The following is a 22,706-nucleotide window of genomic DNA, read 5'->3' as shown; positions in this document are numbered from 1 at the left end:
TGGATATTACCCCTATCACGACCGGAGCGGCAACAGCAGCCCGCAGACGTCATTCAGCGTTTACAAAGTAAGAGGTGTCCATGCAACAGAGTCTGTTTTCTTTAGATAGTTGCCAGCGACACACCTACCTCATCCCAGATCGTGCAATTAATGCCACTGGATTAGAGGGAGTAATTTAGAATGGTTGCAGCGAGGGAAGAGATAGGAAAAGAAGAATGGGGAGGAAATGGCAGTGCTCGGGAAGGGAAAAAACTGGAAATCCACATGGAAGATGCAGCCTCGGCTCTCGCCCAGACTTTGCTGATGAGTAATTCACTACACCAGAAATTTGTGCCCCGAGCATTCTTTTCAGGTTAGGCGTTTTGTTGTTGGGTTGTGTTTTTTTGTTATTATTTTCTAAAGGTTGCAAATCTCCCTGCCTCGGCTACCTGGACAGTTTGTTGAGCAGAACCAGTAACCCAAAGAACCGGCAGAGCAAACAAGGATACGAAGCCTGGGTTAGAAGGGAAACAGAGTAACACGAACCCAGGCAGCAGCAAAAGTAGGGACAGAAGGAAACAAGTCTGAATGGGGAAAATTTGAATTCTAATTACAGGTAAGGAAATCTAGAGCACCATGTCCACACAACACAATGAAAACCCCAGCGATAACCCTTTAGAAAAACAAATTTCATGAAAGATAGAGCCAGCCCTTAATGCTCTGGGAGAACATCAGAGGAAAGGGAAGCCTGTCTGGTGATACAAGCGTGCAAGACAACCACTTCCACCTGCCCAGGTGGAAATATTTCATTTTAAGACTGCATCCACTTTAGGAGTCCTCTTTTGATTACAGCAGAGACTTGCTCCCGCACACACACACACTCCCCTTTAGAGTTAAAAAGCCCAGCACATTTACTTTTCTTTGTCACTATGTATAAAATTAAACTTCAAGAACACACTCAGCAATAATCAGGGCTTCCAGAATTAACATATGCCCAGATGTTTGATGGTTACAATCGCCTGACTCCTCACGGCTGTACAAAGACCACTGCTGTGCGGGTTAAAAATAAATTCTATGCAAACGTCTTAATGATTATTCAGAAATCTGCTCCACTGCAATAAAAAATAAAACTGGCAGCACTAATATAGGATCCGGAGCAATGTTATTGCCCAATAGGATTTTTGGCACCGTATCCAAGTCGTTTCATAAATTTCTTTCTGGAAGAAATAGCTAATGCACACTGCACCAGGGATCGCGGGTGTTCCTAAGGTGGGGAAGGAAATCTGAAGACCACATAGGAGCAAGAAACACCGCAGAAAAATGGGAAGCAAACCAGAAAGCTCGTTGTCCATCCCAGGCAGGGGATCAAAGAACTGGGGGAGCAATAGCTTTGGTTTAGGGAAGGTTTCTTGTTATTTAATTTAATCAATTTTGACGAGTATCTCCAAGGGAGGGGGCGTGCGACACGGCCCCATCACCTGGGCCTTTCTGCAAGAGCTGCAAACCTCCAAGTTGCACGTCTGAGGCTCAGATCAAGAAGCAAATAAATTGTCAGCCCTGATGGGGGAAGGAAAAACCTCGAAGAAATGCCATCAGCATAAGGAGGATTTTTTATTTTTTTTAGTAACAAGTAAAATCAGCACATTCGTATGTTATTCCAAACTTAAGCTGCCTATGCTGGGAAGCAATTAGCTGCTTTGCAGCTTCTAACGAGCTCCTGACACTCAATCAAGAAGGAGCAATTGGTGGGAGCATAATCACTGCTGATCAACTGGTGCCAAATGGAAAAGCTTCAACAAATCTAAAGCTGTGCAGAAGGACAGAATAATTCCCAGCCACACACAGACTGGGAAGGAGAGAAGGTTCAGGGACTTCTCCCTGGGTTGTTTCTTACTGAAAGGCTTGCATGTTTCATTGCCCAGGAGAATATATTCTATTAAGGTCAAAAATTCTAATCAAGAACGCATATATATTTTAAATCACTCCCAAAAAAATCCTGCGTCTATGCCAGTAGCTTCTTCAGGAAAGGACCAATAACACTCAAAACCATTGAAATTCAATGTACAAGTGACCAATGGAGCTGGAACTATCTGGTAATGCAAAACCCACCTCCTTGTTTCTTAATTACTGCTTGCAAAGCACAGAGGTGAAATAACAGCAAGCTGACCGAGGTGGAACCCAGGAGCAATTGCTCCATCACAGACCTTGCAGAAATGGACAGGCCAAAAAAGATACAGCTCAATCCCGCAGCTGAAGAATTACTTTTGAGAGTAAAAGCTCCAGGCTTTTATCATGGCTTAAGGCCACAAAAAGCACCTACACACTACATGTAGTCACCCGAGTCTTTCATCATCATTCTGAGGGGAATTGGGTAAGTCACCAGAAACCGGCCCTGCCCCAGGCACTCAGCCCCCAGCATGGAGAAGGAAAGAAAAGAAAGCAGCTCAAAGGCTTTCCTCCCTCCTCCAAAAACATGATTTAGACATCCGTGCAGGGTACAAACCACCCTCACCTGCAGCATTCCCCCCCACTGCAGCTTGCAGAGAAGGCAGCCAAAGGCTGAGACAGAAAAATATTTTCACGAAGTGTGTGAAAGCAAAAAAGTTAGATGAAGCTAAACCTAAAAAGAGGCAGGTGATGCTTGTGGGTAAACAGCAAAGCATTTTGAAGAGTTAATTAATTGTATAGATCTACCAGAGCTGGAAGTACACATCCACAGTCCATCAGCTCAGCTGGCTTTTTAGAACTATTTTTGTATTTTGGGCCAATTCTCAACTCTCACACAGAGAGCATTATTTGTGAGCAGTGCTGCCAGCACAGACCAGACAGGAGATTCCACACGCCCTGGCAAACCAGGATGTGACCCGAGTTCTTCAAACTCTGCTGCTTTCAAACCTGAGCAATAGCATGTCATAAACCGGCACGTTGTCTGCTGGCCTTAGGGGGTTCCAGCACCGGGAGCTTCTGCCCAAGCCCTTTTCATGGAAGGAGATGTCAAACACTGCAACGTTAGCCTGGCAGAGAAACTTAAAAGGAATTTCAATCAAATCACATGCTCGTTTCCGAAACAAACAATTGAATAAAAGGCTACTATGATTGGAAATCTAGAAAGATTCAGGGGCTTTATCCAGCTTTTTCCACATTCAGAGAAAATTACATTTAAGAATTATTTTTCGTTATCTACTTCAGTTTAGTTTTTAAGTGATAAGTATCACCACAGAAGCTGAACCTCATTTTTAATTCCTCAGGCATCGAGGAGAAGGAGTTACACCTATCTGAAACAAACCCTGCTTTTCTGCTGCGGGGTCCTCAATCTTTTCCTGCTCTTGAATTCTATTCAGCAGTTTGCATCTTCTGCTCATGCAGCAGCTGCTGAAGTTGCCCATAAATTTATCGTTGCCAAGACAACGGGAAGCAGTTTTAAGCAAAGTAGTAAGTGGCTTTCCACAGCCTCTCTCAATAGTATTTCTTCTGCAGGGGCAGGGGGATTACTCAGTGATTCAGTACAAAGGCTAGTCAGGTGCAATCCCGGGAGAGCAAAGTTGAGGAGTCAATTGTAAGGCAGACAACCTGGGTCCAAAAAATACAGAAATCAGCAAAATAACTATCTCAGTCTGATTCCCTAATAGTAGGCCCAATGCTATTCCTGTTCAAGCTACTGGCAAAAGCCCTGCTAACACAGATTCCTGCGTTTCAGCAGAAACGGGCTCCGCTTCCAGCAGCACAGCACGACACTGCCAGAGAAGAAAAACTCCTCCATCCCTAGCTACTAAGCTATTCAAAGGAACTTAAAAAACGATAACAACAATAAAAAAAAAAAAATCATTATAGACACTTTCATCAGACCCCCAAGAAAAAAGTTGCAATTTTTTTTTTTAAATAAAAATAAAAAATCCTGGGATGCCAACCAAGCCTCTCGAACAAACTAGTTTGGTAGCAACCTTCAAGCGCTGAATGAAGAAAGGAGATCTGATGTCAGAGGTTACTTCTGGAGATACAGTCTAACCGAGGGAATAGCTGGAACTTAAGCCTTGTTTATAGTAAACTAGCTGGATACCAGACCTTAATGATTCACTGCTTTAGAGCTCTGGCTCTTGAACAATCGAGACCAGGATGATGTAGGATTACACAGAAGGAACATAAACCATTTAAGATAACCATTAGTTAATTGTGCGTTTTAGAGCGTTCACTACCGACGTGAATAAAGGAATCATATAGGAAAAATTGCACTCGCCGATTAAATCAAAAACTTGGTGATTCTATATAAAGCTAACTTGTACACAGAAGGCATTAGGAAACTGGGAAATGGGCTTTTAGGTGTTTCTTAGGATAATTGAGACATGAAAGAATCCTGTTAAGGGACGGGACAGAAGAAAGGACCACAAGCCAGCTTCTAGCCTAGTGCAGTAATAGTTTAACAAACAGGAGCTATCTATTAGCAAAACATTTGTTTTTGAGCTTTGGTTTTGCACCTCAGTCACTTGGATCTGAGCAACAAAGCAAATTCAGAAATGCACTCAAAAGTGAGGCTGTTTATGAACCTGCAGCCTGCTCAGATAACATCTCGGGTGGCTGTTATCTTTCACTACGCAAGCCAGTGTTCCTGAACTAAGGGCCAGCCTGTCACGGAGCTTGCTTTCTTTAATGCCAAAAGCATACATAACCTCCCAGTCTGCCTCTAACGCCCGGTTTACTACAACATCACGCTCTCCACATTCAAATCAAAACATTAGGGGAAAACAAGGCTCGTGCTGCTGTGTTTTTCCAAGCAAAGATACTGGAAGGGGTGGTGCTGGAGCAACAGCATCCCAGGACCACGGGAGATCCATCAGAGCAATGAGCAGAGGTCACTGCCAGCAGATTTGGGGATTCGGTTGTCAACATTAAGATAAGTTATGTTCCACAAAACGGCCACCCCAAAATCGATCAGAAAGCCTGTGGGTTTTTTGTAGGCTATTCAGAATGAATGCACTGCCTCTCTAAAATAGCAAGGGCACACGCTGGGATGGTTGGTGGACACGGTCACTGCCTGCTTCTGACACTGCCCTGCTGCAGTCACTCTTCCTACTTTAAACCCCCTGGAGCGACATTTCACTTTAGACAGAGTCTCTCAACGTTAAAACTTAAGAGACCAGCTTCTTAATGAGTTTAGGAGCAGAAAAAAGAACCCCAAATGAATCAGAATTAACAACACCGAGTAAAATAACATTAAAAGGCTATTACTAAAGGGAAAAAAAAAAAAAAAGGAATTAGTCCCACCTAACATCAGCACAGAGAGCTCAGACAGATTCCTAACTCCCACCACCAGCAACAGCATGCAAGTACAGCGACCAGCTTCAGGTGAAGAGCTTAGAAGAGGAAGAAGCATACTCTAACCTCTAGTGACTGTATTGATTAGCTTTCTACTAATTTCAAAAGGAGCCCAACGCATATTGCTCCTCTGATAGATGCCTGAGACCAGGTGAGGTGAATCCCACCCTGAATACCACAACTAATGAACTGCCGTGTGAGTCACGCATGAGATTTATTTCGAGAAGCTGCATTATGTTTACACAGTGATAAAGAAAAAATAAAAAGCCAAACCTGCTTTTCTTAACAAAAAATGTGTGCATCTTCACGCTGTGAGCAGGTCTGGTCTCCTTTCCTTAACCCTTGCTTCTCCTCCTCTCAGCCACATCTGAACCCAACTAAACCAAATGTAAAAGAGGAAGAGAGCACACACACACAGGATCCCCAAACACATGAAAACTGGGGATGGGTTAAGGAGGAAAACCTTCAGCATCTCCATCAAAAGATGAATAAACCCTCCATCCAGCTTGCCTGCTCAACACACCATACGCTGCTTTTGCCCTGGCTCTTAGCAGATGTGAGACGAATGCTAGCATTGTCTGCAACAAGTAAAGGGAAGAAGAAGACACGTGGCACAAGAAATATCATGGTTAGGCTCAGAGCTCAGGGAATATTGTCACTGGAGAGCAGCGTTATCATGGGGCACGCTAGTACTGAATGCAGGACGCAAATCTCCAAGAAAGCAGACTTCATTAGTCCCGTTGCTCAGGGAACAACTTGTTTGCTTATGCAACTATTGTGCATGCATTTACCCTTCCAGCCACTCTGATGCAGGCCTCCACGTTAGCGTGTTGTTTTCAATCCACGCTGTGGTGCTGTGTGATCTAATCATTCTCAGAAAATGGAGTCAAACATCAAAGTAACTGAAAACCTTTTGAATTCGGGAACTTACTGTCCAAACAGCCTGTAAGATACTTTGAAAAGTGTCTGCGTTGTATGAATGATACACAAATATTCCACCCCGGATGCTGCTTTTATGTCCTGTACATCGCTCCTGTCTCTCCATCCATAAATTGTAGAGCGTATTTTCCTACCACACAGATGAAGCAGCTATGATCGTATTCACTCTTGCAACCAAAGAGGCAGAATACGCTTTTAAGCACGTAAGTAAATAAATAAATAAAAAGCTTCAGCATGGTGGTAATAATAATGTTTTCAAATTAGGAACTGCTGGACTAAAGTTGTATATGGATTTATTATTAGTGCTATATGTCAACTACCTTCTCCATTCCTCTGTCGGTGATGGGCGGGTTTGTACATGCTTGCCAGCTATAACTTACCCTCCCTAGTTAAAAACATATCCGCAGTCTCTTTTAAAGGCTTCTAATGTAACAGCGTTGTATGAGGTCGGAATTAGGTGTTTTTGAAATACGTGACTTGTCAGACTGCTGCAAAAAACGAGGCTGTCTCAAAGGTACGCCCTGCTTTATTCCCTCAGTATCACCCCCGTTTTAAAAATGCCCAGGATTGTCTCGTCTGCACTTGATGCAATTCTCTTGCTGTGGCCTTTTCTGATGGGGAAGCTAACAGGTAGACTACGGGATGCGCTACGGGATTGACAATTTGAGCATCTAGTTAGTTCTCTTCAAATAAATATGTTCCTTACATTAAAAAAAAAAAAAAAAGCAACTGTAATCATTGACATTAAAACCTTTGACTAGAGCAGTTTCTTAAGAAAGTTTATTCAATATTACCCATCAAAAGCAGCTCCTAAGGCTTAAACTCACATCAGCCATTAATTTCACGAGCTCGCCACCTCCAATTCACCACCTTTAGATCCCTACCTCGCATTCTACAAGTCGCTGTTTAAGCACAGATCCCTACCTTCGAGCTTTATCCCCCTTTAATACCCGCGGCTTTGGAAGATTACCTACAAGTATTCCTGCGGTTAATGACAAACCCTCCCGACTCGAAGCCTCGCCACGCTACGAACCTCTTGAAACTGGAGCTCGTTTTCAAACTAGCCTTAAAAGAGAAGCGTCGGGGAGCCCCAAACAGCCTCTTGTACCCCAACAGAAGCCGGGGAGGCCCTGATAGAGGAGGGCAGCCCGGGCAGGGGCAGCACCCTGACCCCCTGGGCGTGTGGAGAAGCAGCCGAGCGGCGTGCCCGTGAGTAAACACCGCGGCAACCCGGGCACCCAGCGGGGGCCCCAAGCCCTTCCAGCCTCCGTCCTGCCCTCCCCGCTCCAATCTCGACCTCCTCCGAGCCGCCCCCTACCCCACTCACGGCCCCTCGGCAATTTGGGACCGAACCTCCCCACACACACCCCACAGCGAGCCCTGAAGGTCACCCGAGCCGCTCCCGGGGTGAGGAGAGCTCCGGGCCCCTCCGGCACCACGGGGACCCGCAGGCCCCAACCGAGCCTTCCCCGGGGCCGCCGTCCCCACCGCCGCGGCCTGGGCTCGGCGGCGCTCGCCAGGTCCAAAGGGTGCAGGCGGCGGGGACCCGCCCGCCCCCTCACGGCGCCGGTGCCCCCCCCCCCCCAAACCCTACCGCCCGTTTAGGCCTCACCCCCCCACACACACACCCCGGCTCCCCTACTCACTCTCCCCGCGGCCTCGGCCGCAGCAGGCCGCCAGCAGCAGCACCACGGCCCCGGCCAGCGCCGCCGCCGCCGCTCGTCTCGGTGCCATGCCCGCGTCCCTGCGGCCGCCGCGGCTCGGCGCGTCCCGGCTGGGGCGAATCAGAGGCCGCGGGGCGGGCGCGGGGGCCGGGCCGGGCTTCGCATCGTCGGTGAGGGACCCGCTGAGGGCCTCACCCCCCCCCCACCCCTCTTCCACCCACCCTCCTCCCTCTTCTTTTCCTTCTCCTTCTTTAATAGCCGCCGGCTGAGGGAAATGGGGCGGCCCCGTGCTCCTCCCCGCCGGCCCCCGGTGAGGCGTGAGGCCGCCGCCGCCTCGCAGCGCAGGCCGGGCTGGCGGCTGCTTGCTTGCCCTGGCCGGTAAACAAGGGGCTGCCCCCGTCAGCTGGGAGAGGAGAGGAGCGGGGCGGCGGCAAAGGGCGGCGCGGAGCCGGGGCCGGGGCCGGGGGAGGAGCGGAGGAGGCGGCGGCGGCGGCTTCCACCTGCCGGGCCGCGGCGCTGAGGGAACGGGGACCGGGGACGGTCCTTTTTCAAGAGGAAAAGAAGCGATTTTGGGGGGGTTAGGGGTAAAGATCAGGCTGGGTTTGGGCCGGGTGGTGCTGTGTGAGGGCAGGAGGGCCAGCGCTGAGGAGATATGTCAGCCCCTTTCTCCAGGGGGATGCAGAGTCTGATGCATTTTCCTCTTTTTTTATTTTTTTATTATTATTTTTTTAAATCCTCTGCGCTTTGTAGTTGCACTAAGCCATTACACTACGGTTCCTGGCAACTTCCAGTAATTTCAGCTGGTGCTTGCTTTCACCCAGTTCTGGGAGATAGAGTTACATAAACTGCAGAATAAAGCCTTTTTTTCATTCAAAAACACTTAGTAAATACAGTCGTCTTCCCAATCTTTGCCACACCATCAGCTTTCAACAAACCCCACTTCTGTATTGCATTTCTTGCTCATTAATGGACCATGAGGCAGGCCACGGGTGAGCAGAGCACCAGAACTCTGCCTTGGCTCCATTTTCTGGACACCAAACTGCTTTAAAAGAGTTTGCATCGTTTTAAATATTTGTGTTCCTTTGCCATTTAAAGGATTGCCGCAGTTGCCACAGGGATATTGCATAGTTGTGAATGGGAGGAAAAATGGGCTATGAAATCACAGCTATTTTAGCCGAGCTCACGCTGACATTCTTTGAGGTTTCCCAGTTGGATGGGACAAGGTCAGGGGCCTGATTCTACTGAATCACTTCAGCGTAAACAATATCAACCGTGATGGTACCTGCGTAGCAATAACTACATCTTACCCTTTGCAAAGGATTTAAATGTTTAGATGAAAGGGCCCGGTTTAAGTGGGGATGCCTTCTCTTGTGATTGTTATAGCAAGAGACAATGTGTATCTGCACAGCACGTTAGCTGTTGATCGAGCCTGTTGGTGTGTGGCAACTGCCATCATGGGAACACATTTTCCTGTTGCCATTTTCTCAAATGTTTCCTTCTACTTACAACTCACAGGTGCAGAGGAGACTCAGAACTTAACTCACTTCTCTAAAGAGTGCTCCAGGAAGTAAGGACAGCAAAGGAATGGAAACAGACACCAAAACTATACGTTCTGTGCTTGCAAACTAACCTGCCTTATGACTATAGACTTTGCATAAAGCAGAGAGAGCCAAACATCAACGAGACAGTTTGGGCTATGTGGAATTTATAATGTGACTGTAATAGCAACCTACTTTTGCTTACTCACTTATGTTCTCATTGCCTTTCATGTAATAATGATATCAGCTTACAGATTGGCACAGGAGGATTAAAGGCTACAGATTTATTATCTTTTGCTAAAATACTATTTTTAGTTTCTAATTACTGATTAAGAACATCAGCGTGCAATCTTTCCAGCATCTTTCCCATACAGTCACTGCTACATATTCATCATGCTACAGTACACTAGTTTTGCAATCAGATAAACCAACAGTAGCAATGTGGGCTCTAGGAAACTAAGCCAGCACCTGTTTGGTATTTTTTTTCTAATAGCTACAGTTCGTGATCTTCTCTAACTTCCAATTTCAGAAACTCTACTAAAAATCACAAGTTTGATATATTAAATACAACTCCTTTCTTAAACAACATTAAGAGTTCTTTCTCCCCACCACATATATGTTTTAGTTAAAATAACTTATAAATAAGCAGTGAGAAATGCCTAAGAACTGTGACAAACTTTTGGGGATTCATTTCTGAATCAGCCTAAGAAAATAACTACATAAAGTCTTCACAGAACCACACTATCTCTCTAGTAGACCCCACTAAGACTATTTTTGTCAGTTCCTTACTTAAATAAATCTAAATCTCTGGCTAGAGAAGCCAAAGAACATGGGTATGGAACTTGGAAATAATATTGTCTTTTCTGACCTTCAACATTTTTTGATACAGGGAGAGATCTACAATTACAATACCGGAACAGTGTGCACTTGCATGAGGTAAAAAAATATTTTTTGGAGGACAAAATTTACAAAAATGTACAGAGTATTAGCCAGGTTACTATTTGTGTCTATGGGAATCCCCAGTGCATTTGGAAGGCGGTCTTTTCCCTTTTACGCTATTTAGAAAATCAGTGTAACAAAATTTGTATGGTACTTTCAGAGATGGAACCCAAAATGTCCCCCGTTGTAGCGTTTTCCTGAAAAACATACTTTTTTTTTTTTTTTTTTTGCCTTCTTTGGAATTTCAGCTGAGATAATATATAATAAACATCTTGAAATACTGTACAGTGTGAAAGCAGTACATCACGAGATAATGCTGTAAATTTACAGGCCCCATCAAAAGCCTTGTTTCTTTTGAAATTCCCCCAAAAAAACGTCCCATTATTCATCTTTGCTCTACAGTTACTTCACAGCTGCCACGAATCACAGGACAGACTAAAGATACAAACAAAGCAGATAAATAGCAAAATACAGCTGTATGCCTAGCATCGCCTTTCATAAAGGTGCGCAACGTCTGCAGGGTCAGCGACCTCCAAACCACGGCCTTCAACGCTTAAAAAAAAAAAATGCAGGCCCTTATCCTTTGCTTATTAACAAATTAACAGGAATACAATAGTCAAGGGCTATGGGCATGCGGTTATCATGCACAACACTTGTTTCAGATTGTTATTTTAACATGACACATCTGGTACAGCCTCAAGTACAGAAGTACTTTGACGTATATCGTTGTCCCTCATCCCCCACGGATGCGTCTTCTCCTCTCCCTCCCCCCAAAAATCGTGCCAAACCTTGAACTAGTTTTTGTTTTTGCATTCTACGTGCATGGTTTACGGCAGCCCACAGAGGCCGAAAACAATCTTTCCGCAGCCGTGTCCCAAGCTTCCTTTTCTGAGACTGCAGAGTTGGAAGTCATGCCACTCTGCCCTCCGAATGCCTCCCTGTCAAACCAGCCCAACTGTGCTGACATTCTAACCAGATCCCAGCCCCTCCGGATCAATGCTGCTAGGACTTGAAGTCCTTGGAAGCTCGCCCCAGGCAGTAACATCCCTAGAAAAGGAACCACTTTTGCACGAGTGAGCTGGCTTGCATTGAGTATGGAAGATGACTTCATCATAAGCTGGCTCAACCTCACTCCCAACCTTCTGAGAGGGCCGAGACTGCTTGCCTTATCCCCATCCCCACGTAGCTTTCCCCTGTTCACGTTAACAAAGCTGAGGACGAGCTGTTTAGGCACCAACAGCCCAGTTCTTCAAAGCCTTATCTCCAGGGCCTGCTGTCTGCAGCAGCGCGGACGTACCCAATGCAACAGCCTTTGCACGCTGCCCTCGGAGCTCTGTCACATCCTTGTATTGGCAACTACATGTGGAGAGATAACACAGCTTGGCTTCCAGATCACCGAGATGCTGAGCTGGCCGAAAGCTCGATGGCCTGAAAACGAAACGTCTTTTTCTCATGAAACTCACACCGGAACCAAACACTGCAGACGTCTGTGTTTGGGCGAACTGCCTTTTTGTTTTTGTTTTAGCCAAACAAGAGTACTTAAAGTTCCATGCTAATTAGTCAGTTTATGAATATTCAAGGAACACAAAGCCTTCCACCCAAAAGGACTTACAAGAAGGTACCTTGGTAGTAATGCTGTTTTAAGAACAAAAGAGCTGAAAACTAGTTCAGTGACCCAAAGCCTAGCAGCAAGCCAGAAGGCAGAACTGAGAGTCAGGATTATCACTTTCTGCTTCATTCACCATTCAGTGTTTCTTACAAACAGGTTCCAATTACCTAGGTGAATAGTTACCCACAGAAGTTAGGGAAGAAAAGGGGTCCACTTAGAATCCAGCTAAGGTTGCCGGATTTTTATCGAGTAAAATTGATTTGCCAGGCTTACTTCCCTGCTCACAAGTTTCTCACCATGCGGTGTACACATTATTCAGCCTCCTGTCCTTTGAAGATGCAGAGGAGCTGCTGTTGAAGCCAACAATAGCTAAGTCTCTGCATCACTGGCAGGATGTCGCTGTAAAGGTTACAGAATTGACTTCTAAGTGACTAGCCCAAAAGCTGAGAATACAGGAGAGCTGACCTTGGAAAATTTATCTCATCCTGTTTAGAGTCACACAGAACTATTTGCCAAATCTCCTAATATAAAATATTTCACGTCACGGATTGACAAAGTTCCTTTCTTACCCTTCCTTCCGTCCACACCAAATCCGATAAGTGAACGCTCTCTTCTCGATGGGAGAAAGCTCAGAGGATGAAGGTCCGGTCACTTTACGTGCTAAGGACAGAAGTCCCTTTTTTTTTTTAACGCTGAAACAGGAAACTCTGTCAGATCCTTCTGGACAATTCTATTGTTATATTAGCAAATACAACCTTTGCTTAAGGTGAAAGTGGCAGAGGGCATCTCTGCCACATCAGTTCAAAGGAACTGGAGATGAAAGAGGCAAAGGAAATCGCAGCACTCCATGGCCTGCTGCAACGCTGCCCTGTTTTATCCTCAGTTTTCATCCAGTCTGAATTTTGGATGTCACAGAAGCAGATGCGATATTCAACTTGCTTTCCATTCCTTGTCAGAAAGTTTTCGTTTTGATTCAGCATCGAAGTATTCGACTAGATTTTTCTTTACTAGTACAACCACAAGTCAGTGCTGGTAACCTGCATGTAACGAGCCCAGCTGCCTAGCAGCTGGCTGCCCAGCTGGCCTTCACCTCCCTCTGGCCTCGCCACCATTCTTTCCTACAACTCCTCACAGCACACCTAAGCCAACCCCGCATCCAGTTTGCACAACTTACACCACTGCTGCCAGGCATGCTGTTCTCTATCAGCAGCCACGTGCAAATTAGTGGCTGCAGCAGCGTCACTCTCTAATACATAGTATGGGCACGCCGTGCCCCAGGCAACCAACTGGCTACACCAGTTCTAATCTAGACTTCACTTTTTTTTTTTATTAATGCACTTTTTTTTTTTTTTTTTTTTGGCTAATCCACACGTCAAAATTGGAGGGACAGCCCTCTGGGCAGCACAGCAGAGTTCAGCAAACCGTAACTCTATGCTTCACTCTGCTTTATCAAACGTTTTGCATTTTAGACACAGAACTTCGAGTTCCCGTTTTGATAACCAGTTTGTTCTGTAGCTAGGAGACACACCCTTTCTTTGTAAATGTTACAAATCAAGCATATCTAATCCATTATTCACTAGCTGCTGCTGCTGCTTCCCACTTCCATCTCCTATTAGGAGGTAGCGCTCGTGCCAGAAATGTCACAGTGGTCTCATGTGACAGGTGGTATTGATTTAGCTTCGTTGGTTTTTAATGTCACTCCTGTTCAGTGGGAACACACGGTGAGCGCACACCAAGCCGCAGCAATGTGGCAGATCTGGACAAGAGCTATCAGCCAGTCCTGCACTGGGCCGTAGGACTCTGGAATGGCATCAGCACCCTGCTGTAGTCCGAGAGATCTGATTATTATTTTGTGCTCCTATCTGCTATGTTATTATGGTTGGAATTTTTTTCGTGCTTGTAACTATCGATCGTAAGACTTTGATTTTGAGGTTTTGTTTCAGGTTCTTCGCAGAGAGAACAAGAATGGAGGTGACTGGTCCAGTATCACACAATGAGCAGTCACAAACAGACCTTCACCTACCCACACTCTCCTCTTTTACTAAATGCCCCATTAGCAGAGTAGCTGACGGCTTTAGAAAGCTGCTCACAACCTATCAAGTCTGATGCACAGAAGCTTTGTAAAATAAATTCAAGGAAGCGTATGTGCAAAACAAGCTTAGCGATTACCCAGCCATAGCAACCATTGTATACAGTATTCTGCTCCTACCATTCGTGCATCCTTTCTGACAGCTTATCTACTGTGAAAATCCTTCCAAATTATCAAATCCAGCTGTGTCTGAAGACACAGCTTAATCAGATGTATTATATCTAAGAGTCTGTCACCAGGAATGTTTGCCAGAAAAGCTTGGAGTGACCCATAGTTACCGTTGCTGCCAGTCTCAGAGGCACTGCATTCACCAGCCTGACGTGACCCAAGTCTCTAAAACATTATTATTATTTTTTTACTTGCTGCCTGAAAGTAGCTAGTCTGCCAAGAAGCCAACCAAGGCCCAGCCCTATGCCCGATAAACATCTCTCCATTTGGATTTCCCAAGCTTTTGGGAAAGTTAGGCAATTCTCACTTCACAATGTTTGCAACCCTCTGCAAGCCATTTCTATATATAACATTATCCTGTGAGAAGCACATCTGAGCCCCATGCTATGAAACTGAGCTGAGGTCTGAAGTCACAGATCATACAACCACCACCCATACGTTAGTCAAAAATAAAAAACTATCACTCCATCTACGAAACGTCGCAAAGCCATGAGTGATTGTTTGTTCTAAATACTGCTGGCACAGATCTTCAAAGTGTTTTTGAATTACTATAATTACTAAATGAACTTCAGAAAAGCAAAGGCTGCAACTGCCAATTGACAAAGCAGTCATTGTGTGCAGGCAGATTGCTGGCCACTGAGGCAATTAATCCGTTTGGTTTGCCAGTGCAGAAGGTAACATTCTTCCACTGGGTCAGAGGTAACCAGCAGCTCAGTGCAGTGCTGGAGGCCCTACGCTCAATGGTCATGCGAGATAGCACAAAAGGTGTCAGTAGCTATGGAATTCAATCTCCGTTCCCCCAGTTTATCCATCAAAATAACAAACACCTATGAAATGTCAGTGGTCTAAAGTTAAATATATCTCTTTCTGATTTTCTAACATGCTTCTTTGTATAGGAATTGCTGCTGACTTGGAAAGCTAAATGTTTCCTGGGGGCTACCACTGGTAATTCCCTTCCAGCTCAGCTCTTTTCAAATGAACTGCTAATTTAGAAGTGCTAAAAAGTTACGTGGTCAGTAGCAAAATTCAGCTTTAAAGTTGTCTGTAATGAAGCACCACATCTTTCGCAAGCTGGAAAAAAACGGTTTATTTCAAGTATTAAAGGGGAAATGTTATAGACAATGATGAAGGATTAATGGTGTATCATTCCACTATCTCACACAAAAAAATTCCAGTTGTGCATTCAACCTCTGCTGTAAAAGAACAGCTCAGCACTGAAATGCCTGCAGGCAAAGTAGTAAACAATTGGAATTCAAAAATAGTTTGGTGACCCAGCACTCACTAACGAAGCACAGTGAAAAGTCAAACATTTCCCAGAAGTTTTTTATGAACTATAAAGTACAAATGTCCATAAATGGATTGCTACAACTATAAATTTCTATTAAATTCAAGGTAAGTAATAGGCTTCTGGAATGGAATCAGCATTACCACATAGATGAGCAGCTAAAGTGAAAAGCTGTACTTTGCTGTATAATCACTCATTTGGTAATTATAAATATCTGGCATAATAAATTTGAAGCATGCTGTTAAACGAACAAAAATACTTTCTGTAAAATTGTTAATTGTCTTCATTAACACCATGTTTTTGAAAGAAGCAAAGAGCAATTCTGAAACAGTGTGTCCCCTATACTGGGATACATTCAAAGAAGCAGCTGAACTTTCCTAAGAACTCAGCTGTGACAAACACAGCTTTTCCTTCACCTTCCTTTTGCCTAGGGCTGCTGTGATGACCAAACAGAAAAGCATAAAATACCCCATCTAGTGGTTATAGACAGCAATCGAAATGGCAAAGGAAGATTTTGGAGTAACAGGCTTGCTTTCTCAATATGAAACACTGTAAAAATGAAAACACCAACATTTTACAGATTGATGCTCCAGGTTTGCTTCTAACTTATCACAAGCTCCTGAAAATTGCTCTTAAACTGATACAGGAAACCTTTCCTGCAAGCTCTAATTTTTTCCAGTATTAAGTTTTCAAAATACTGTCCCTAGTTTATTTCAATCTTTATTTCCTTGTAGTAAGCTCTTAAAAAATACTACAATTGAGAAAAAAACTCTCGACCAGAAGAATTTGTCTCAAATGGTAGTGGCTGTTTCTTTTTTCTTTTATTTCTGTCTTGAAGATACCAGCCTCCCTTGCCTTCCTCTTACAGTGAAAAAATATTTGTACAGGTGAGGCCTATACCATACGGAGAGTACTGTGTGTACTGTTCTACGGTGCCAGGGTCACAATGTTTTCTTGATGCAAGAGCATCAACATAACTGCCACTGAGCGAGAACATTTGTGCATACAAAAAGGGGAGCAAACATTGCGACTGCATGCAAATTCAACCCTTCTTCTAAACTGAAGACGACTGCAAAAACAAACATTGATCTGGGAAGAAGGTGAGCCTGAGAATAATTTTACCTGTCGACACTCTCTGAATCCAAGCCAGGCTAGCAACTCAATAGCAGCGTTCTTTTCCTACACCCTACAGCTGTATATGTACACAACCTCGTAATTAAATATCCTGTTGGCAGCAAGATCCTAGTTCAGTACAGTAAAGCTGTAAAAAAAAAAAAATTAAGACTTCAACTAAGCGTTATTTATATTCCTATTGAGTAAATGCCTTTTACAGGAGTCATAACGTTTGCCACAACCACATTAAAAAGAGAAGACTATCTATCTGACACTTGTTCAGAGCTCAGTGTAAACTGCTATCTTTATCTCTGTTCTTTCCTCAGTAGGCACTATCAACTAATTAGAAAAAGGAACCAAGTATCCGAACACAGAAAATGCTCCCCGTGGTTTCACTGAATGCACTGACTGCACAAGAAAGGTGCAAGGGTAGGCCTTGGACAGCCTCCTTCAGGATGTGACAGGTGGTAAGAATTGATTACAGACATTCATCACACCATTCGAGCCTTTCAACTATGCTTGTGGCAGTTTTTTACAAAATCATTTTAGTTTTGGGAAAATTCTGATAAAGAGAATCATACTGATGAATATAAAACAAACTACAATTAACATTATCCATAATAGCCAGTTGACTGATTTCTTTGCATGCTGTTCGAGGCGGTCGGATTCATCCTTGAGCTTCTCAAAGTTCTGGTCTGCCATCCTGAGAGAATGCGATAGTGTCTGGGAGGCAAAGAGAACAAATGGTGTATCAGGTGACGTACACAGGCAATAAAATGCACTAAGCTTGCCCAGGATTTAGATGAAATGCTGCTGGCAAACCTGAATGGTGAGAACTCTTATCATGTGGGGATGACTGTACTACCTGTGACTGAGTTGTAAAAACAAGGTCCTTAACAAATGGATTTAATTTACTTTAAATTGTTCCGGTTTTCAAAGTCAAGTACCAGCAGTTCCAAATATGATATCATGTACGGAAGCTTACCAGCTCCTGCAGTCAAAACCCTTTCAGTTTCAGGCATTCCAATTTGAAAGTTCTCACCACTGCTTCTTACAACACAGAAAAGGTTCAGTTACACTACAGAAGCAGACATACTGCCTGCAAATCTCCCCACTCTAATCTAATCTGGAAGCAAGTTACAGCTATTGTTTTTACTATAGCTGCAGTTTAACCTTCTAGGTTGCAAAAATGAGTTTAGCACCGTAATGTGCGCTACCTGGTTATCTTGTTTTATCACGTTCTGTGCAGCCAGAGTGTTGTTTTTGAGACTGCGAGCCAAACTTAGCATTTCTTCAGCTAACTTCTCCTGCATGTCCTGGTGGTGCTGTAACACAGCATCCAGCTCAATTGCTGACTGCTTCTCATCAGACACAAGGCCTCTGCAAGAGCACAAGGAAAAACAGATTGGAATTTGTACTTTCTTATGGGTTGTTCTCCCAGTGTTTCCCCAGACTCCGCAACTCTGACAAGACAACAAGAACACGTAAATCAGATGGTCATTATATTTAGGTTTCTACCAACAGGCACTTCACCCAAACAGCAGTCTGTGATTTAAAAGTCATTGGCAAAGCAGTTCCCAAAGCACCAAGTATCAGAATGAGAAATTTTGACTTACTTCCGCTTCCTTACGTTCAACTCTTCAGAATCTGGAAAACAAGTAAAATTTGTGTTTTGGCATACTATAAAATCCCATGTAATCATCGGCTGAAGAAACAAGTTCTCTGTGAGGGATTTTCAGATGTTCAAAGATTTAATCCCACTTGACCCTCTATGCCAGGGAATATGGATTTCAAATGCCTACCTGCTTTCCACAGGGAAAAGAGAACTCATAAGATCACACGTTTGGTTGAGAGAGGAAAAAAAACACAGATGAATCATATCCCTGAGGGCATGGTTTAAGCCCGTGTGTTCTTTTTCTTGGTGTTCTCTTTCAGGACACGTTAGATTGGCCTAGTTCCAGCCACTGTAACAGTAGCTATGGAAACCACAAATTAATTCCTACCGGTTCCCTAGATGAATAACATGGCTGTATGTTTCAGAGGAATTAAACACCACCTACTCTGAGCTGCTATGGTCATGTGATTTATGTAGACCAGAAGAGAAAAGGGGCAACAGTAAACATAAACTGTTCTTTCTAATGCTACAATTCTTTCCCTGTAAGACTCAGGTCAACTAAAGTTAGAGAGAACAAGAGATTAAACTTACCACTGATAGCCAAGGGATCCTAGAAAGCAGAAAGAGAAACAAAACACAGATTATAGTGGGCAAGTGAAAATGCTTGTAATGTATTCAAAGACCTCCAGGGGCAGCACAGTGCCTGTGCCCAAACCTAAAAAAAAAAATAGTGACTCCCCACCCAGCCTAGGACACACTGGAGGCACAGCCACCAAAGGCAGCTGAATGCAACAAGAAAATCTATAAACTGGCAGGAAAGAAGCAGCAGCACCAAAACATACTGTACCAAGCAGCTCACTCCTCATCTTGCCTGTGCAACGAGCTTTTGTCTGCAGATGAACCGTTTTGGTAGCTGGGGTTCTCTCTTTGGTTGTTGTAGGTGTACGCCCAGGGGCCAAGAACTGATTTGCCAGTGCCTTTTCAGTTGATGAACTCTATAATTAAGAAGAAACAACGAAAAAAAGTCACAAACATCACATCCTGCAGTGTGAGGCCACCTGGATATGCGACCAACATATTGAGGAAGCACTTCCACAGCTGCTTCACACAAAACAGTGAAGTCAATGTGAACAACAGCACTGACAGTATCAGCTTATTGGCATTTCGTAGCTCTCCAGATCCACACGGTACTGTACAAGAGGAATGAGGCCTAACAAACGGTACCAGCCCCTAGATTTCACATCAGAGAAGCAGGGAAAATATTGGCAAGATGCATTCTATGTTTTTTGAAAAGTCAGAAAGAAGTTTCAGTATTCATACAATACCACCTTTTAACAAAATACAATATATTAATTCATATTTTATCAGGGACTACCTGATCAGATCTTAAACAAGTGTTATTTTGAGACATAAGATGAAAAGAAACATAGAAACAAGGCAACAAGGAACAAATAGGTGGATAATACTTCTGAAGTCTTTTCAAGCTGAACTAATATATCTTACCAATTTTTCAGCTTCTAGAAGTCCCTTTAGAAAGTCCACTTTGCGAGAGTATTCATTCAGCAGTTCTGGGGCAGGCTTACTATTGGAATTGAAAAAAAAAAACACAACAATGAACCAATGATAATCAGTAAGCCTCAGTGCTTTCTATTACTTAAGATAACTTTTCAGATTAAACAAACCAGCACATGGTTCTTCAAAGAATAAATAGCCCCAAGCTGGGAACACTCCTACAACCCCCTACGAGTCACCTTTTCCAAGGCACTGTGGATGCTGCTGGCTCAAGCCCACAGCACGCCCAGAGGTGCATGGACACTGTGTGAGACTGAGACCTGATAATCTTTGAGGTACGTTCCAATCCTTCTATGATTCTACAAAGGAAATGTCTGCAACCATGACAGAGCTGCACAGCTCCTTGTGGTGCTGGGTTGTGCCTACTGTCCACACACAGTTTCCCCTTAACAGACAGGTATCTCCACAGGGAAGCATACATATTCCTGGTGCTTGGGGCTGTGTTTGGCTTATAAGTAACAGACTGCTGGCAATACCGGTCACTCAGGTCTTCAAAGTGCTTCTCACCTGGACTGCTTCTTCAGCTCTCGGAGCATGTCTTCAAGAGCAGCCACGTACTGAGGAGAAAAAGTTTTTCAATCGTCAGCATTAATGAGATACATTCTGCCTGGCAGAGGCTGCAACACGGCTAAGAGGAAGGCTTAAGTTTTAACGCTATAAAACACCCGCTACCTCAGTTTATTTCGAGCAGCCGAACCGTATTACTGCGGGGCGAGGGGCTCCCGGGCCGCCCGCTTTTCCCGGCCGGCCTCGTCCCGCGGCTCGCTGCCCATGGACGGCCGGCCCGCGCCTCACCTTCTCCAGCCGCCACTCCTCGGGGTCTCGCCGCTCCGCCGCCAGCGCCTCGCAGCGGCTCAAGAGCCGCATCAGGTTCAGCTCCAGCCGCGTCGCCGCCATGGCTGACCGGGGCCACCGGAAAGCGCCTCAGCGCCGCTCCCCGGAAGGCGGGCGCCATCTTAGGGCGGGGCGGGAGGAGGCGCCATTTTAAGGCGGGGCGCGGGGCGGGGCGGCAAGTTGGAGAGATCTCTGCATGTTTTTATTAAAAAAATAAAAAATAAAAAATCCCACATCTAAACCAAAAAATGTTCCCCACGCAACCACACAAGCCCCTGCTGCCCGGACCTAGTAGGGTGGCATCGAGACAGCGTCCACGGTAGTGCTTTTCCCTCACTACTCTGACCTTTGAGAAGCAGCACCCAGCATCACGGACTTCAGACCAATTCCACAACTCTGTGTATGGCACTCTGCTTTAAAGCCTTTTACACGTTACTGCGCTTTGCCCTGAGGGATTTCACCACACAGATACGAATTGTGAGGGGCTGAGTTATCTGCACAGCATAAGCTCTATGCTGGACTGTGAATTTGGCTCAAAGGGCACCAAAACACTTCATGATGACACCAGTTTTGCCATTTGTGCTTCCCCTGTGTGGAGAGCTTTCCCCAATATGATTTTAAGTGCTAAGAAAAAGCAATTCAAAGCAGTGGCTTCCCATCTAAGAATTTGTTCACTAAGCAAGGCAGGTACTGGCAAAAGAACAATGATAAACTAACACGTATTTTTAAAAAGTGCAATGTATTAATAAACATTTTTATACATTTTGGTCTCCGTTAAGGCTATTACAACATTAACCGTTTTGTAAACCACACAAAGTTGTCATAAAAACATAAAAAATTTAAGGCAACACACATTGACGCAAAGTCACTGTTGGTCCCATTAGAGTCCATTGTAAGGCAAATGGAAAAAGGCACGGCAGCAGAATCAGGGGACATTATTTTTTTTCCTGTACACTCAATCCATGTATCTGATTCAACATAAGTTTTACGTTCTACTTCCTTGCAGGGTTTTAATTTAAAGTGAAGCATATTTATTTTAAACAACCTTGCTTAACCCTTACAGTACTGCATGTTTCCAGGCTGTCTCCCCAGCAGCCACTTAAAAGAACACGAAAAGTCCACAGACTCCAAAGGGTTAAAAACAAAGCTGCAGTCAACTTTTGAAAATCCAGACAGCTTAAGTATTTCATTCATCTGTACAGGGAATGTGGGAGTAAGGGTCCGAAAACCTCCGTTTTACTTTTGCTGTTGGTTCATATTCGTTCAAAAGTTCCTGAGCATGGGCCACGGCAGACCCTTGTGCAATGTATACAGAGTGGATTTTATCAGTTCGCCTTGCTGGCTGCTCCCTTCGTTTCACCACTATTTGAGACTCTTCATTAGCTGAAATCCGTCCCTGAGATTCTGTACATTTGAAAATCCCAGGAGGAAGCTTTATATTTGCTGTTGGCATCACTGGAGTTCGACGGGGCACTTTAATCTTGGACAGCGTTAAAGATAATCTGCGTCTTGAAGCCAGGGATGCAGAGGAAGAGCTTGAATAGGTTTGCAAAAGAGAAGGCACTTTGCAAATGTCTTTGGCAGGCATAGTGGAGCTCTGAGCACGGCAATGTAATCCAGAAAGTGTAATTCCTTTAAAGAAAAAATACACTGAAAGCATAAAAATGTAATTCGATATAAGCAGCTGTGACCAGACAACATCTGGTCACCTGGCTGGCTGTATGCAGTGAAATATGAAGAATAAAAAAAAGCACACACTACCTTAATACTGACCTTCGGTATCCATCCGTCCTGTTCTCTCGTCTAGCAGGCTCTCTGTGCTTGCTGAGGTCTCAGAGTCTACATTTTCCTCATCAGAGCCTCGCTGATCAAGCTCAGGTAACCGGTAAGTTATATCTTCCCTACATCAAAAGAGAGACCATAGCACTCTAGAAATAATGTCTCTGATAGTTAAAAATTTTTTTAAAAATTTAAGCAGTACGTATTTCAGAGGTAAACCATCCTGAATAGAGTCGTTAAATAATAATTTTCTTGTCTAGTCCTTTACATTTT

General features: G+C 44.4%; 3 protein-coding genes across 5 annotated transcripts in view; all 3 read right to left on the bottom strand.

The window, feature by feature from the left end:
- Positions 1-8,072, bottom strand: part of INSR (insulin receptor) — a 55,395-nt gene extending 47,323 nt beyond the window's left edge. The window contains exon 1 of the mRNA XM_084302574.1: positions 7,875-8,072. Coding sequence (XP_084158700.1) covers positions 7,875-7,962 — 88 coding nt within the window. The 5' untranslated portion in view covers positions 7,963-8,072. The remainder of the gene's footprint in view (positions 1-7,874) is intronic.
- A 7,235-nt stretch (positions 8,073-15,307) lies between these two features.
- USE1 (unconventional SNARE in the ER 1) lies at positions 15,308-20,757 on the bottom strand. The gene is made up of 8 exons (XM_084302526.1): positions 20,616-20,757; positions 20,328-20,377; positions 19,752-19,830; positions 19,091-19,243; positions 18,840-18,858; positions 18,250-18,280; positions 17,851-18,013; positions 15,308-17,356 (listed from the first exon to the last, which is right to left on the bottom strand). The coding sequence occupies exons 1-8, from the start codon at positions 20,715-20,717 to the stop codon at positions 17,174-17,176; spliced, it is 780 nt and encodes a 259-aa protein (XP_084158652.1). The 5' UTR covers positions 20,718-20,757; the 3' UTR covers positions 15,308-17,173.
- Positions 20,758-21,386: 629 nt separating this feature from the next.
- The window catches only part of MYO9B (myosin IXB), a 45,479-nt gene continuing 44,159 nt past the window's right edge, over positions 21,387-22,706 (bottom strand). For 2 of the 3 annotated variants that reach the window (XM_084302852.1, XM_084302853.1), the window contains 2 exons: positions 22,428-22,555; positions 21,387-22,286 (listed from right to left, as the gene is read on the bottom strand). In XM_084302852.1, coding sequence (XP_084158978.1) covers positions 21,841-22,286; positions 22,428-22,555 — 574 coding nt within the window. In that variant the 3' untranslated portion in view covers positions 21,387-21,840. Of the gene's footprint in view, positions 22,287-22,415; positions 22,556-22,706 lie in introns of all 3 variants that reach the window. The other variant, XM_084302854.1, reaches the window with a different exon arrangement.

Source organism: Netta rufina, assembly GCF_964035555.1.
Source record: "Netta rufina genome assembly, chromosome: 28".
NCBI lineage: Eukaryota > Metazoa > Chordata > Aves > Anseriformes > Anatidae > Netta > Netta rufina.
This window is presented reverse-complemented; position numbering and strand designations above follow the sequence as displayed.

What these genes read in the sequence shown, in the direction of transcription:
- USE1 (XM_084302526.1), bottom strand. Translation starts at nt 20,717, where the DNA reads ATGGCGGCGACGCGGCTGGAGCTGAACCTGATGCGGCTCTTGAGCCGC. An exon ending in TTCTAGAAGCTGAAAAATTG is followed by an intron (nt 19,244 to 19,751) that starts GTAAGATATATT and finishes TCTTAATTATAG; the next exon opens with AGTTCATCAACTGAAAAGGC. An exon ending in TTGAACGTAAGGAAGCGGAA is followed by an intron (nt 18,014 to 18,249) that starts GTAAGTCAAAAT and finishes GTGCTCTTGCAG; the next exon opens with AGGCCTTGTGTCTGATGAGA.